Below are 14,005 nucleotides of genomic sequence, written 5' to 3'. Positions count from 1 at the left end.
ATGAACCAAATGTATTAACCCATCAATACGCCCAGTTTTGTTATTGATTAAATAGCTAAATGAAAATGAAACTCTATTAAATTCCATTAAATGTATTACATTGGGTATGAATAGGATCAAGCCTGAGGAAAGCACTATTATCCTAAATCTGATTGGTTGAGCAGTCAACTTGATGCAAGCTGATCCTTCACCAGACTTTATTTTCACTTCCGATCCGCTTAAGTGCAGAATCACAAATCTTCATTTCACTAAGTAGGGCCCATAAAGAAAAGTAAACACAAAAGTTACAGCGGTGCAGAGAGGATATTAATCTGCAGCTGTGGGGAATTTAACAAGCATCAGACTATAGTGTTAAATGCATCGCACCTCAGCAAGGACCCTGCAAAATAAAGGAGAAGTGGCTTGAATCACGGTCGTAAAAAAGAAAATCCCTTTTTTTACGCTGATTATTCCATTCCAAGAAGGATGTTTTATAGAGGGATCAAAAAGATTAAACCCAGAGGAGGTGAGGTTGAACTGCAAGAAACACATGATTGTGTTTTGTGTATAACAGTGAGTGAAACACTGGCTCCTGATGATTTGTGTAAGGCTCAAAAACAAGAGCAATGGTGCCCTCTAGTATTCAAAGCAGTGATGCACAGGAATGTCAAGCACTTGCAGAGAAATAGGTTTTTTTGTGAAGTTAAAATACCTTCAGGGTTAAAGTTCAAGGTTTCCAAAAGCATACGATCCATGTGAAACACCTTCAGGGGCAGATAAAGCACTTTCACACACTGCTTAATGTTGTCTTATATTATTTCATTCTGTTAGATGAAATAAATGAATTAGAAATGTATTAAAATCCAAGGCTGATGTCAGAATGAGAATTCATCACGTTTTCTTTTCAGTAATTTGTTTACCTATTAGGACCAATTATACTATGTATCATTATCAGTATCATTATGAGACAACGATGATGTTCAGTTGTACTAAAAAGACAGGACAAAAGACACCACTTGTGTTTTGTGTCATTTGTCTCTGTGATATAAAAGGAAAGTCCTCTGATAGCCGGCTCCTGGTGAATCTTTGCTTCGGCTCTGACAATGCTGAAACAAATTGTTTTACCTACAGCTCTCGATAGAGTTTCCATCAAGTGGCCTGGGCCAGAGAGGGAGACTAGGGCTGTTTCTATCAGGAGCAGCAGAGCCAAGGGCTTTTCGAGGAGACTCGGTGTGGTGAAGTGACTGTTGTGTGAGTGATGAGTCTGCCCGAGGACAAAGGGCCAATGTTCTCAGGCTCTAGGATTGGCTCTAATGTGCTAAGGCACTATGGGGCCAGATTCAGGCCCTAAAGCTCCTTCCTGCTCATATATCGTTTTTATCAGTGGCCCTCCATGCAGTCGTGGAGGGTCAGGACCACTTTGTCTGGCCTCTGATGGCACCTAAATCACTGATATCATCTGGTGGAGTCAGCAGGGTGAGATGAGGTCTGTTGCTATTTTTGTTCAATGGAAAATCACTATAAAAAGAAAAAATTACAGAGCTGCTAGCAACATTTTATCCTTATTATTCTTATTCTTACTTTAACTCTTAATTTAATGACTATTATGTGTTGCACTTAAGAGTATGTCAACCTGCATTTCACTGCAGATGTTGTTTGAGAAAGTGGCAAATAAAATGTTCTTGAAACACAACTCAAATTTGTTTTATATTTTTTTTAAAATCTTTGAACCAGAAAAACATATCAGAAATGAATTATATATTTATTTATTATTATTATGATTTATTTATTTATATTTAAACTGTAGCCTTTATCATTATATAAGTACATATAGTCTTTGTAAACTTTAATCTGAATATTACAATTGAATTTCTTCCTCGGCTGCAGTAACTGTCCCCATCCACTTGGGGGCAGTGTTGTGGCATGGAAGATGCTGACGCTGCACTAGAAGAAATCTCACCGAACCCGGAAGCGTTCCCGTATCGGCCGTGAGTGCTATTCATTCAGGCTGCTGCGATTTAAACCGGTTACTGTTGAGATATCCGTTCATATCGGGCGCCTGATATATTTACCTGCGAGTAGATTAAAGGAGAGCAAGCATGGCTGGTCGGCTGCCGGCTTGTGTTGTTGACTGTGGCACAGGGTAAGTGAGAAAAATGAAATGCTACTTAGCGTTAGCCTGGCTTTCATTGACCACATAAGCGGCTGTCAAACTTCAGCTAACGCCCTGTGTTGTTTAGCTGTTCAATCTAAAACCTGCTAACGTTACTTAGCTGCATCTGCTCACTTCTCTATTCTTATTGTGTCCGTAAACACAGAGTTAATGCTACAAATGAGCACGCCAAAGCGCCCGACTGCTTTATTTACTGTGCTTTTATTCCCAGTACTGCTTAATCATTGCACTTAGCTACTGTTAGCTACTGAAGCTAATGTTACTTCCTGGATAATCCTCATATCAGAAAGCGGATCATCCAGATTATTTTGACTGTTCCTTGACTACAATTCCTAGTAAACACTTTAACCAAAGGGAAAGAACTGTAACTAAACATGTATGCTCATTTTGTTCCTTTTCTTTAGGTACACAAAGCTTGGTTATGCAGGAAACACAGAACCACAGTTCATCATACCTTCATGTAAGTAAATTATTAAAATCACCAAAACAGGAACTTGGTTTCATGGAATTATCGTTATTATAACTGCAACTTAATTTTATCGTAAGTATACAAATGTGTAATACAGTTATTTATACTGTTCTAGCTCTGTTTTAACATTGATATTTATTTCTAAATTTACACAACAAAGTAGAGCTGCAGCAATTAGTTGATTAAGTGATCAACAGAAACTTAATTGGTAACTATTTTGGTAAAAAGAGAAATGGCAATTTGAAAAGAAAAATGTAATCAAAGTCAAAGATATTTATATGCACTGGTACACATGGGTACGTTACCATTAGCAGGTTTGTTTTATTTTTTCCCTGAAGAGAAAAAGCTTTATTTTCTTATTACAGTGTCCATATGTTTTAGGAAAATATCTAGCTTTAACAAAAAGAATCATACATTTGTAACCTGAAAAGGAGCCAGTGGGTTATGGCTGGCATGTCACAGACAGGATAGGGAAGTGAGAAAGTGCTGAGAGATGAACAAATGCATCATTGGTTTTGATCTTCTCTTGGGAATCTGTTCACAATAAGAGAGATGTAGAATAATACCAGCCTTGTGCTTGAACTTAGTTTAATGTTAGTAGAAGGTCTTCCCGTTAATATGATAATGATACTCTTTCTATGTTGCATGTTGCCTAACCCTACCTCAGGATAGTACTGTTATATTAGTTGACATATCTGGATAAAAGGCATTTGTGATCTTGGTTTTGTCTTCAGTTAAACACTCGTGTATATATATATATTTTTTATCATCTTCAGGTATCGCAATCAAAGAGTCAGCCAAGGTCGGAGACCAGGCCCAGCGCCGGATGATGAAGGGTGTTGACGACCTGGACTTCTTTATCGGAGATGAAGCCATCGACAAACCATCATATGCAACAAAGGTGGACAGAGAAGAGATGAATTGAGTCAGATGTGGGTTTTTTTCCCCCACAGTGTGTTGCAGTCACTGTTTACACCGATTTCTTTCCTTTCTCCTTCCCAGTGGCCCATTCGTCACGGGATAGTGGAGGACTGGGACCTGATGGAGAGATTTATGGAGCAGGTCATCTTCAAGTATCTGCGGGCAGAACCTGAAGACCATTACTTTCTTTTGGTAAGACCAGGACCAGGACGCTGTGCCTACTGAAAACATTTGGAAGCTGCTATGGTTTGGCATCAAGGCAGCACCAAAAAAAAAAGAGACAAGGGCTTTAATGTGTCAGAACATTAGCCATATGAAATTAACCTTTGCGCAGACACAGTGCAGTCTGTTCCCCCTCTGTCAACAGCTAGGAGCAGTAATAATTTAATACTGACAGTTCTGGCACTTCATCTTGAGCCACATATGTGTAAGGATATGGAGATTATGGGGGAGTATTGAACATTTTAATCCTGGCAAGGTTCATTCGTTCTCTGTTGCGTAACTGAAGTTAAGTCTTACGTTTAAGCTCTCCAAAATCATAAAATGTCAAATAGCGTTTTACATCATTTCTCTGCATCTCTCTCTCTCTCTCTCCAGACAGAGCCTCCACTGAATACACCCGAAAACAGAGAGTACACAGCAGAGATCATGTTTGAGTCATTCAACGTCCCAGGTCTCTACATCGCTGTTCAGGTTCGTTTCCAAAAAACATTCAAGTGCCAGAAAGAGGCCAGAGAGCCAAACAGCAAGCCTGTAATCCTTTTTCTCTAAAGTTTACCAAACACATTGGCTGAAAAGCTTTGTTTTTTTAAGATGTGAATCAGTTAATCACTGTGGCTGGTTCGAACAAATGCCTCCAACTACAGCACTCACAGCTACTTGTACCCAGACCTGTGGGCTGCAGACAGAATTAGATTTGACTCTTTCTTCTTAGACAAACGTTTTAATGGGGAAATGTCTATTTTCACTTCTTCTTTTTAAGTTTCACAGTCTCTTTGATTATTTCCTCTTGATTTAAATCCTGCACGATGTCGTCACTCTGTGGTTCTGAAATCTACAGCATGAATCCTGTATGAAACCGTACCACACTGTTAATAGAGGCAGTTTGTTAAATGAATCTATACTACCTTTCTGATTGTCTCTCCTTGCTTTTTATCACAGCTTTATTACCACTTTTTTTTTTAAATGAAAGTTTATATTTTCTGCTTCAGGCTGTCCTGGCGCTGGCTGCCTCCTGGACATCCAGACAGGTTGGTGAGCGGACACTGACGGGGACTGTGATCGACAGCGGAGACGGAGTCACACACGTTATCCCAGTGGTAGGTGTCACGTTCTTTTCTTATAACTTTTTTTTTTTTTTTGGCTCCTTCCTTATTCTCAACCCTAAACTTGTGCGCGCTTGTGTTCCAGGCCGAAGGCTACGTCATCGGTAGCTGCATTAAGCACATCCCCATCGCTGGTCGAGACATCACGTACTTCATCCAACAGCTGCTGAGGGAGCGAGAGGTGGGGATACCTCCCGAACAGTCTCTAGAGACGGCTAAAGCTGTCAAGGTCAGTATTCATTCCTGCATTGGCCTCAAACGCTGCCAGTATGTGATGCTCCATCCAAAAAAAACCGAAACACTCAGTCCTTGTAGATTTGAAAAGTGCAGAAAGGTCTGTACCAGAAGTTCATAAAACTCACCGAAATATTTTATATGTGGTAACTGTTGGTGTTAAAAATGGGTTTTGATGCATGAAGCAGAAGCGGTCCAGTCCACACAGCATCAGCACGGTCACTTAAGGGGATGTTGTGCTGTTGCATTTTGAGTCATGCTCTGTTTCTGTATTGAAATCTGCAAAACGAAGGAGCCATAAAAGGAAGCGACACCCTCAACAGATGATAGTGGAAAGTTATGTTCTCCCCTGTCATGCATTTCTGAGTCTGGCCACAAGAGGCCAGTGCAGCTACAGAAACTTGTAGCTCACCTGAAATGAGTATCAGAGGTTTAAAATGAAACAGTATTTAATAGACAGCTGTCTCCCATCGCTCATAATATCCGTGTATCACTATATTATTTGGTTTCTCCAGGAGCGGTTCAGCTACGTCTGCCCTGACCTTGTTAAGGAGTTCAGCAAGTACGACACAGACGGCTCCAAGTGGATCAAACAGTACACAGGCGTGAACGCCATCAGCAAGAAGGAGTTCACCATCGATGTTGGCTACGAACGCTTCCTCGGGCCCGAGATCTTTTTCCATCCTGAGGTCAGTGAGATTGTTGAGTTCACACTGCTGCTGCTGACAGATGACGATCCCTAGAAGGAGAGATGTGACCGGTCAGTAGTTGCAAGTGTATAAATGTGAATGTTTCGTCTCGTCCAGTTTGCCAACCCAGATTTCACCCAGCCGATCTCGGAGGTGGTGGATGAGGTCATCCAGAACTGTCCCATCGACGTCCGGCGTCCGCTGTACAAGGTACACAAATCCCCTCCGCGGCTACTCACGCTCATATGACATACACAGAAGGTTGTTTTTTTTTCTGAACGTGTACTTGTGTCACAGAACATTGTGCTCTCCGGAGGCTCCACCATGTTCAGGGACTTTGGCAGACGCCTCCAGAGGGACCTCAAGAGGACTGTGGACGCACGACTGAAAATAAGCGAAGAGCTGAGCGGCGGCAAGTTGAAGGTGAGGGAAATGCAGTAAAAGTATGTCTTATACAGGCTTCATTTTTATTTCACATATTGTGATGTTGACTGCACAGATCTGTATAAAAAGAAAAAGGCACCTAGCTGCTGCAGGAAGTCGTTTTTATTGTCTTAAAATACTGAGTATGAATCTCTGTGTTTGCAGCCCAAACCCATTGACGTGCAAGTCATCACTCACCACATGCAGAGGTACGCCGTCTGGTTCGGAGGATCAATGCTGGCGTCTACTGTGAGTATCAAAACAGCGTTTTTCAGCCCCTTTAACAACACATATCATTCCTCCTGCAGCTTTTTACAATCTATTTTTGATATCAACAAATAATTGTATATAGAAACCTCCCAGAGTTTCTACTTGAACAAAACTGAGCAGAAACAAACGGCAAAAAAGTTTTTCCATGCGGCCCCAGACTTTAGTAAACTTCTGTCGATCTCACATTTATTTTCGCAGCCTGAGTTTTACCAAGTGTGCCACACTAAGAGAGACTACGAGGAGATCGGCCCGAGCATCTGCCGCCACAACCCCGTATTCGGAGTCATGTCTTAGGCGCCGCGGGAGCACGTTCGGCGGAGGCCTCGAGGAAAAGCGGAAAAGGAAGCGGCGCAAGACCTCACATGCTGTGGAAGTCCCATGAGCCTTTGCACGGATGCTCCGACAGACCTGTTCATTCGGATAGAGCGACAGTGGACCAAACAAACTGCCAAAAGAGTGGCAATATCCTCGCAAATTAGAGGAAAGAGGTGACTCAGCCCAAAGGATCCTCAAATAAAAATGTTTACTGCAAGTAGGTTAATAATAGGTGATGAATCTTTAATTTCTGTGTGCCTCATATATGTACTTATTCTATCCTCACAGGGTTGTAATATGTAATTAATCAACATGAGTCCTGTATAAAATGCACTTCTCTGTGTATAAGGGTTGAGTTCTTGCTATATGTTAAATGCAAACTTAAGGAGTTGTCTCAAGAAGCAAGACGTGCTTAGCTAGATCACCTCCACCAACGTCATCGAGTCAAACACCTTTCTGATCGCTGAGTCATCAAACTGGTGCAAAAATGCAACACATTGTTACAATAAGAAAAAAAACAATCAGCAGACAAACTGACCATTCCTGATTTTCTTTTATTCTTCGTTGGTGTCTTTTTTTTCTTTTCTTTTTTTTTTTTAAATGTCCCTCAGTACCTGGAAGAAATGTTTATTTGAATTTAGATGAAAATAAGTCAGGCATTAAAAAACAAAAAGAAAAAACCTCCTTTAGGAATCTGTATCTGTTCAAATAATTTGTTCCAGGTTTGACTGAGACGCGTCCCGTCGTCTTTTTCCTCCTGCAGCACTCTGACTGATCGTCACCGCTTTCCTTTGACCTTTTTTATTTGTATTAATCATCTCTTGAACAACCTGTCATGGAGAAAAAAAAAAGAAAAAAAAAAAGTCGTATTAATATATGAACTTGCAGTTTGAATGACTGTTGTTGGACCATCACTGTTGCCTAGATCTCAGTTATACTGGATAGCCTTGTACTGTACCAAATCTGGATTTCACTGCTGGCATTCCAATAAATGCCAAGGAGATATTTCTACAGGTGTAATTTCTGTTTTTCAGACTGTACTTTCAGGAATGACATGGTTATGTTTTGGGTTGCAGGGAATACTATGTCCTCTATGTTAAATGGGGCATCTATTTTCAACATAGAGCTATTTTTGTGAGAGTGAAAACCCCCTGTAACTAAATCCCCCTCCAACTGACCAACACATGGTGCAAGTGTTTATTTTCATTCGACTACTTCATGCACCTGATTGGTCAGTGCGACAAGGGAAACACTGTCCAGAGGATTGTGTTTGTCATGATGGTAACTTATTTCTCGCAGCAGAAGAGTAATGGACACATGGATATAGTAAATCAGGATTTTTTTACAGTGTATTTCTATATGGAAATGCAGTTGGAAGTAAAGACGGGCAGCGGAAAATGAATGAAGAAAGAGGAAAAACAAGACTTTTACTATAAAAACAAATGCTGAAACAGAAAAGTGGATAGAAAAAGCCAACAGACTTGAGACATGTCTCCCACTGAGAGGATGAAGCTGCTCCTCTTCCTGGCTCTGTTCTTCGGAGCAGTGGGATTCCTGTTCATGCTGCTGTCCTGCGGGACAGAGTACTGGCTGCTGGCCGCAGAGTCCTGCAGCCGGCCAGAGGACGGAGGAGGGGTAAGTGGCCTGAGAGAGGGGCAGAACGACAATAAGGCACTCTGAACACACCAGGCTAAACGACTTTATTTGCATATTAACCTTAAAACAACGACTGCTCAAATACATTCATTAATACAGCATTGGAAACCATTAGGGAAACAGAATAAATAATAAAAATGGAAGCAAAATAAGATTGAAAATTTTGGTGCATAAACAAACATACAGTGCAGTAATTACCAACAACAATTAGAAAAACAATAATCAGAAATGTTGAGCATCACACAAAAGAAAAACAGACAGATACCAGTGTGCATTTGTCATCTTTATCAAATGCAAATATAGTATTGCCTTAGTCAACATGAGCTGCAGAGGTCAAAGGTCAATACAATACAAACATATCAGACTTGTCCAATTATTAGAGCACTGCACAACGGTAGAGTCTTATTTCAAGGAATGCACATTGTCATTCACACCATCAAGTCTGCAGTCTGCTGTTGTAGCTCTGCAGCATGTTTGCAGACACATCCCACTCCCTCAACGTTATGATGACTTATTTTTATTTTTTTTATTTACTAGGCCGTAAACAATGTGAGGATCTTTCACGAGGGTCTGTTCTGGCGGTGCTTCTTCATGGTCACTTCCCATGATTTCTCTACATGGGACCTTTGGATCCGTGAGAACCTTCGCCTATGTGGTTGTTTCAAACTTATACGATGAAATTATGAAAGCAGCACGAAGATTTCTGATGAACATTTTTCTATTTTAACTCTCAGTAAATCAGCCGTCGTCGAGGGTCTGCGAGGCCGCTTTCCTCTTTCCGTTTCCTGCTCATGGGCCAGTGAGATCGTGGGAGGAGGAGCCACACAGTTTACCTCCAGAACCCTATGAACATCACTCTGCCATTGGTTGGTATTATTTGTTAGTGTTTTACATGACAGTAAAGTATGAGGTCTCATTTTCCTCCTCATCAGTTTTTAGGACCTTCTGGAGCATCTTTCTGGTCGCAGGTGTGGCGGCTGTTGCCGTTGGTGGATTTTTCGCCATCTGTGCTGGCCCACTGACCAATCACAGGCTCTATAAAGTGGGTGGAGTCCTTCAGCTTTGTGGTGGTAAGGATACATGTGCTTTAAAAAAAAAAAGAAAATAACAGTAATTCTCTGGCCTTGCCACAACTAGAATCTCACTTATATTATCGTTCACAAATTTTGAAACTCATGTGTTTATGGTGATTTTCTCAACATTTCTTATTACTCAAGATTCTTAAAAAGAAATAATTAACACTTGTTAAGTGTTAATTTTAACAAAGGGAATCAGGTCTATAATGGCTACTGCTTTGACACAGTTCAGTTTCATGTTTGCTGTTGGCTCCACTCGTCGGTTTGTCATTAAGCCTAATTGGTTTCAGTTGCTCAAACACAGGCGCTGTTTGTTTAAGTGGCTCATGAATGGCACCTGAAACTTTATTGATTTTATTTGACTTCTAACAGAAGCGTAATCATCGTCTTGAGTCGAAATGTTTTTAGATGTCAATATTAAGGTTAATGATGCGGCTCTCGGGGCTGGAGAGCAGGTCAGAGACGTACGACTGATGGATTGAGAGGGCGTTGAACCCCGGGTCCATACATTTCTAACAAATGTCCGCAGAGGCTGGTGTCTGTCTCGTTTAGTTAAGACCTCCAAAGAAACCGTTACACACAAGTCACCAAGCAGAAATCCTGGCATTAAAATAGGAGAGCATAAAATAAAATAAAGTAATTCAAGAAGTGGAGGGGTCTCCTTCATTGTGGACACAGCCGGTGGTCAGATCATTAGAGATGCAGTAGATTGAGCGTGTTTATGTAATGTGAAGTGTGGTAATGTGTGCCCCCCCCCCCAAAAAAAAATCACACTGAAATATGAGGAATCTTTGGATCCTTTAGAAGAATTTAACATCAAGTTCTGTTCAATGTTTTTTCTGCATTTCAAATGGGTCAAAGATGTTAAAACACAATATGTAAGTTTTTTTGTCAAGAGGAGAGCAGAGCATATCTAAAGTGACTGCATGTTATTTAATTGTGTAGAAAAAATACAATTAAATTATATTAATGTATTTAATTAAATGAAAATCCAATTTAAAAAAAAAGGCTTTGGGGCTAATATATTTATTTTTCTATTTTTTAGATGTAATTCAGCTTAAACAGTAATAAAAGGGGGGGAAAAAAGTTTCTCTTTAATTAAATGAAAATAGTCACACACCTGTTCGTGTGCTTGATTGCTGCTGTGCAGTGCTCGCTCGTTTGGGATCATCGCCTTCAGCTGGGTGGAGCTCTTAAAATGGCCTCAGTTTGCAGCAGCACATGTTTGACAGTTGTGTGTATGAGTGAGAGTCGCACTGCGGTGTAGTGTACATGTACATGGCCCATTTCTTTTTCCTGTGTGATCTTCAGGAGTTTGAGCTCCGGCTCTCGGCTGAACCCGAAAGCTTTCCTTTCACTCAGGAGAGCTGATGTTCTGTAGACGGTCGTTGGGACCTGGACAGTAATCTTTTCGAAAGTCCCATTTCCCATCATCCGTAATCAATACCTTCCCGTCTCAGCAGAAATCACACGTGTTGCTTCGTACCCACGCGGAGAAAACATTACTCAAGCCAACATTCACCTGAAAACATTCCTAATGTGAGAGACATTGCAGGATATGCTCAGACAGATTCATTTAAAAAGCCCAGGTGGGCATTTAAGGGCTGCCTGTGACAATAATTGCATGTTAATGGATGGTTTTGTTTTTATACAAGTTTCCATTTAAATATTCTGCAAAATAAAAGTTTTTCAGTCTATGAAAAGTGGCATCCAGCCACCAAGAGAAGTGAATGAAAAGTTAACATCAGCTAAGAGGAAGATCCCTTTCCTCGTTTAACACAAACAAAAAACAGTGTTTTGTGATTATTTCGATTGTCGTCATGTGTACATCATAATTTATTATTCCGCAGTAAAACCAGCAAAGAAAACAATCACCTGCTGTGGGCGCTGGCTCAGTTAAAACACAGGTTTCCAGCTGTCCTGCAGAGTAAGGACTAAACAACGACAATAACAAAGCAAGACGAACAGGAAACAGTCAAGGATTAAATAGTGGGGAAAAGCTGTGTTGAATGAAATCGACAAAATATTGAACAAAAAGAAAAGAACAGCAAAAGTTTTCATTACTTTTAACCTTCTGGTTGGTGACCTGATACAGAAATAGAGCAGTGTGCACATGCAGTTTTGAGCCTATAACATGCTCCGGAAAGTGTGTTAATGCAAGAGAGCACCATCATGCCCATACCCATCACACAAGAGAAAAAATAGTTTGATATCTGTCAGAAATAAGACATGAACCTCTCTCAAACGCCTCTGACTCTGAGCCAAGCTGTGCAAATATTTTTGTGTCAGAATTATGTGACAATTTGGACTGAATCTTAAATCTTGGCAGTAACAGTCGCTACCTTTTTTTCCTCTCTGTGTCCGTCAGGCCTGTGTCTGCTGGCGGTGGTGCTGATGTATCTGATGTGGGTCCAGGTCTTGGACACTCTGGAGCAGTTTGCCCTCCATCAGAGCCTCTCCAGCTGCCCCTCCTTCCATCTCAGCATCCAGCACGGTCCCTCATTCCTCCTGGCTCCGGTAGCCGTCTTCTTCTGCCTGCTGGCCGGCCTGCTCTTCATCCTGGTTGGCCGGAGTCTTCAGCCAGCGAGACAAAAGACACAAAATTCCTGAACTTTAAACACCTGTTGTTTTTTTTCCTGTGCTTCCCTCTAAAATATAGAGTTTATTCACTTAATCAAGATATTGTTGATTGTTTTTGTGTTGAAACTTGAAATACTAATGGACTCCAGACCAAGACCACCACACACTCCCCATAAAATCATCTAATTAAAGGTTCCATATTGTATAAAGGGAGATTTCCATATCTATTTTGATTATAATACAGTGACAGTATCAAAGCGCTCAGTCCACAGAGAAATGCACACATCCTGTATTCAGAAACTGAGCCTTAAAAAGAGCTGTCAGGACTTTTCTAACTTTGTGATGTCACAAAAAAGCAGCAACCGCTCTTCAGCCACGAGAGAGACGCTCCTCTCTTCTGATTGGCTCACCGACCTGTTGTTACTAGAGCTCCAGAGAGAAAGCCTGAGAGAGGAGATGTAAAACATTGAGATGGTTTTTGGTTCTTAAAACCACAAATATATCTTCTTATAGATCAACACTTCAAAATAAAACACAGGAAAAGTGTAAAATATTGATGTTTAAAGTCTTCAATGAGAAGTTGAGTTGTCATCACCAAAGTCACAAATGTGGATCCGACTTCTTCCATCCGAGTACTCCTGTCAGTGACGATAATTGGAATCCTTAATTAGAAATTGGTCATTACAAATTATCTATTTAACAGATCCCATTGTGATTAATACTCCAATACTCTCACTCTGCTGTTATTACAACTGATGAATCAGTTTTGACAAAAGTGGAGAGAAGAGGCCCGACTGGCTCGCGGCCTGCATGCCGGAGGGTTGAGTAGATTGAGTGTGACCGGGCCTGCCTGTCATTAGGACATCAGGTTGAAGCGCTGACATACTGGGTCAGAGGGATGGAGATGATAATAAATTAGACTGTCATAATCCATTTTCTGACAGGAGGGCCACTTCGGGGACGTCTCGCAGCGTGTGTGTGTTAAAACGCACGACAGCCACCAGAGGACAGTGTTGTCTCAGGATAGCGTTGTTTTCTAACCTCCATTAAAATCACTTCATCACAAGTCCTTTTTTACATTGATGTCCGACAACGCAGAAGCAGAAATGCAAAAGTTGCAGTGTTTGCATCAGATTAGGTCTGCTGAGCGTGGAGCCAGGAGGGAAATTTGTATGTGATAATTAATTCAACTGTAATTTTCCTGGCAAACAAAAATAGATGATTTTTTGTTTTCCTTCAAGTTCAGTACAGTTCACATTATATTTGGGGGGGTGGTTGGAGGGGTGGAAGCCCACAGTCACACCTTGATAATTGGAAAAGGCAAACAGACGCGAGACCTTGAGATGATACAGTGACAAAAGGGAGAGAAAGGGAAGGAAAAGGGGTGGGGGGGGGGGTAGTTGACACTGCTCATCAGCGAGTCTTTCAATATTCCTTCATGTCTGACGCTCCTGCACCTCTCCATACCTTCTCCTCTTAATCTCCGCTGCGAACAAGGTGAGTATAATTACACCTGAGCATGTCACAATCACTTCCCCGGCCCTCACTGTGTTTGAACATCTCTGTCACCTCCTCTCCCTCGCCGCCGCCGCAGTCATGGGTTTTTTTAAAGGGTTGATCTTTATTTCCTACACCGACTACGAGGAGATCCAGTCATATCACTTGGTTTCAATCTTTTGAGAGCAGGATCGTGGCAGATTCATTACTGGGCTCCCAACAGCGGATGTGGTGCCGTTGTAGCTGTCAGCCCCCCCCCCCCCCCCCTGGACTCATACACCGCCACCAGTAGCCACATCATCACACTGGGTCTTTGTCCTCAGTAGATAGAGCTGTCCGCAACAATTACCACAGGGGCAACAAAGACATCGACTAAAGACACAATTCATCTCTATTAT

The 14,005-nt window shown here is 41.4% G+C and overlaps 2 protein-coding genes across 3 annotated transcripts; both read left to right on the top strand.

Moving 5' to 3' along the window:
- The first annotated feature begins 1,945 nt into the window (after nt 1–1,945).
- LOC130165516 (actin-related protein 3) lies at nt 1,946–7,807 on the top strand. Its single transcript, XM_056370853.1, has 12 exons — nt 1,946–2,122; nt 2,557–2,612; nt 3,398–3,522; nt 3,624–3,734; nt 4,140–4,235; nt 4,754–4,861; nt 4,953–5,096; nt 5,617–5,790; nt 5,908–6,000; nt 6,088–6,213; nt 6,379–6,462; nt 6,682–7,807. Exons 1-12 carry the CDS (start codon nt 2,079–2,081, stop codon nt 6,775–6,777), a joined length of 1,257 nt encoding a protein of 418 aa, XP_056226828.1. The 5' UTR covers nt 1,946–2,078; the 3' UTR covers nt 6,778–7,807.
- Nucleotides 7,808–8,035: 228 nt separating this feature from the next.
- On the top strand, nt 8,036–12,204 carry LOC130165517 (transmembrane protein 182-like). Of its 2 annotated transcripts, XM_056370854.1 has the most exons (5): nt 8,043–8,433; nt 8,992–9,088; nt 9,189–9,320; nt 9,387–9,524; nt 11,899–12,204. In XM_056370854.1, the coding sequence occupies exons 1-5, from the start codon at nt 8,287–8,289 to the stop codon at nt 12,138–12,140; spliced, it is 756 nt and encodes a 251-aa protein (XP_056226829.1). In that variant the 5' UTR covers nt 8,043–8,286; the 3' UTR covers nt 12,141–12,204. The 2 variants fall into 2 exon arrangements, with proteins under 2 accessions (XP_056226830.1, XP_056226829.1); XM_056370855.1 differs by lacking the exon at nt 9,387–9,524 and having other exon boundaries at nt 8,036–8,433.
- The last annotated feature ends 1,801 nt before the right edge of the window (nt 12,205–14,005 follow it).

The sequence above is a fragment of the Seriola aureovittata genome, chromosome 24 (assembly GCF_021018895.1).
Source record: "Seriola aureovittata isolate HTS-2021-v1 ecotype China chromosome 24, ASM2101889v1, whole genome shotgun sequence".
Lineage (NCBI taxonomy): Eukaryota > Metazoa > Chordata > Actinopteri > Carangiformes > Carangidae > Seriola > Seriola aureovittata.
The sequence above is the reverse complement of the archived record's forward strand: the minus strand, read 5'-3'. Positions and strand labels throughout refer to the sequence as shown.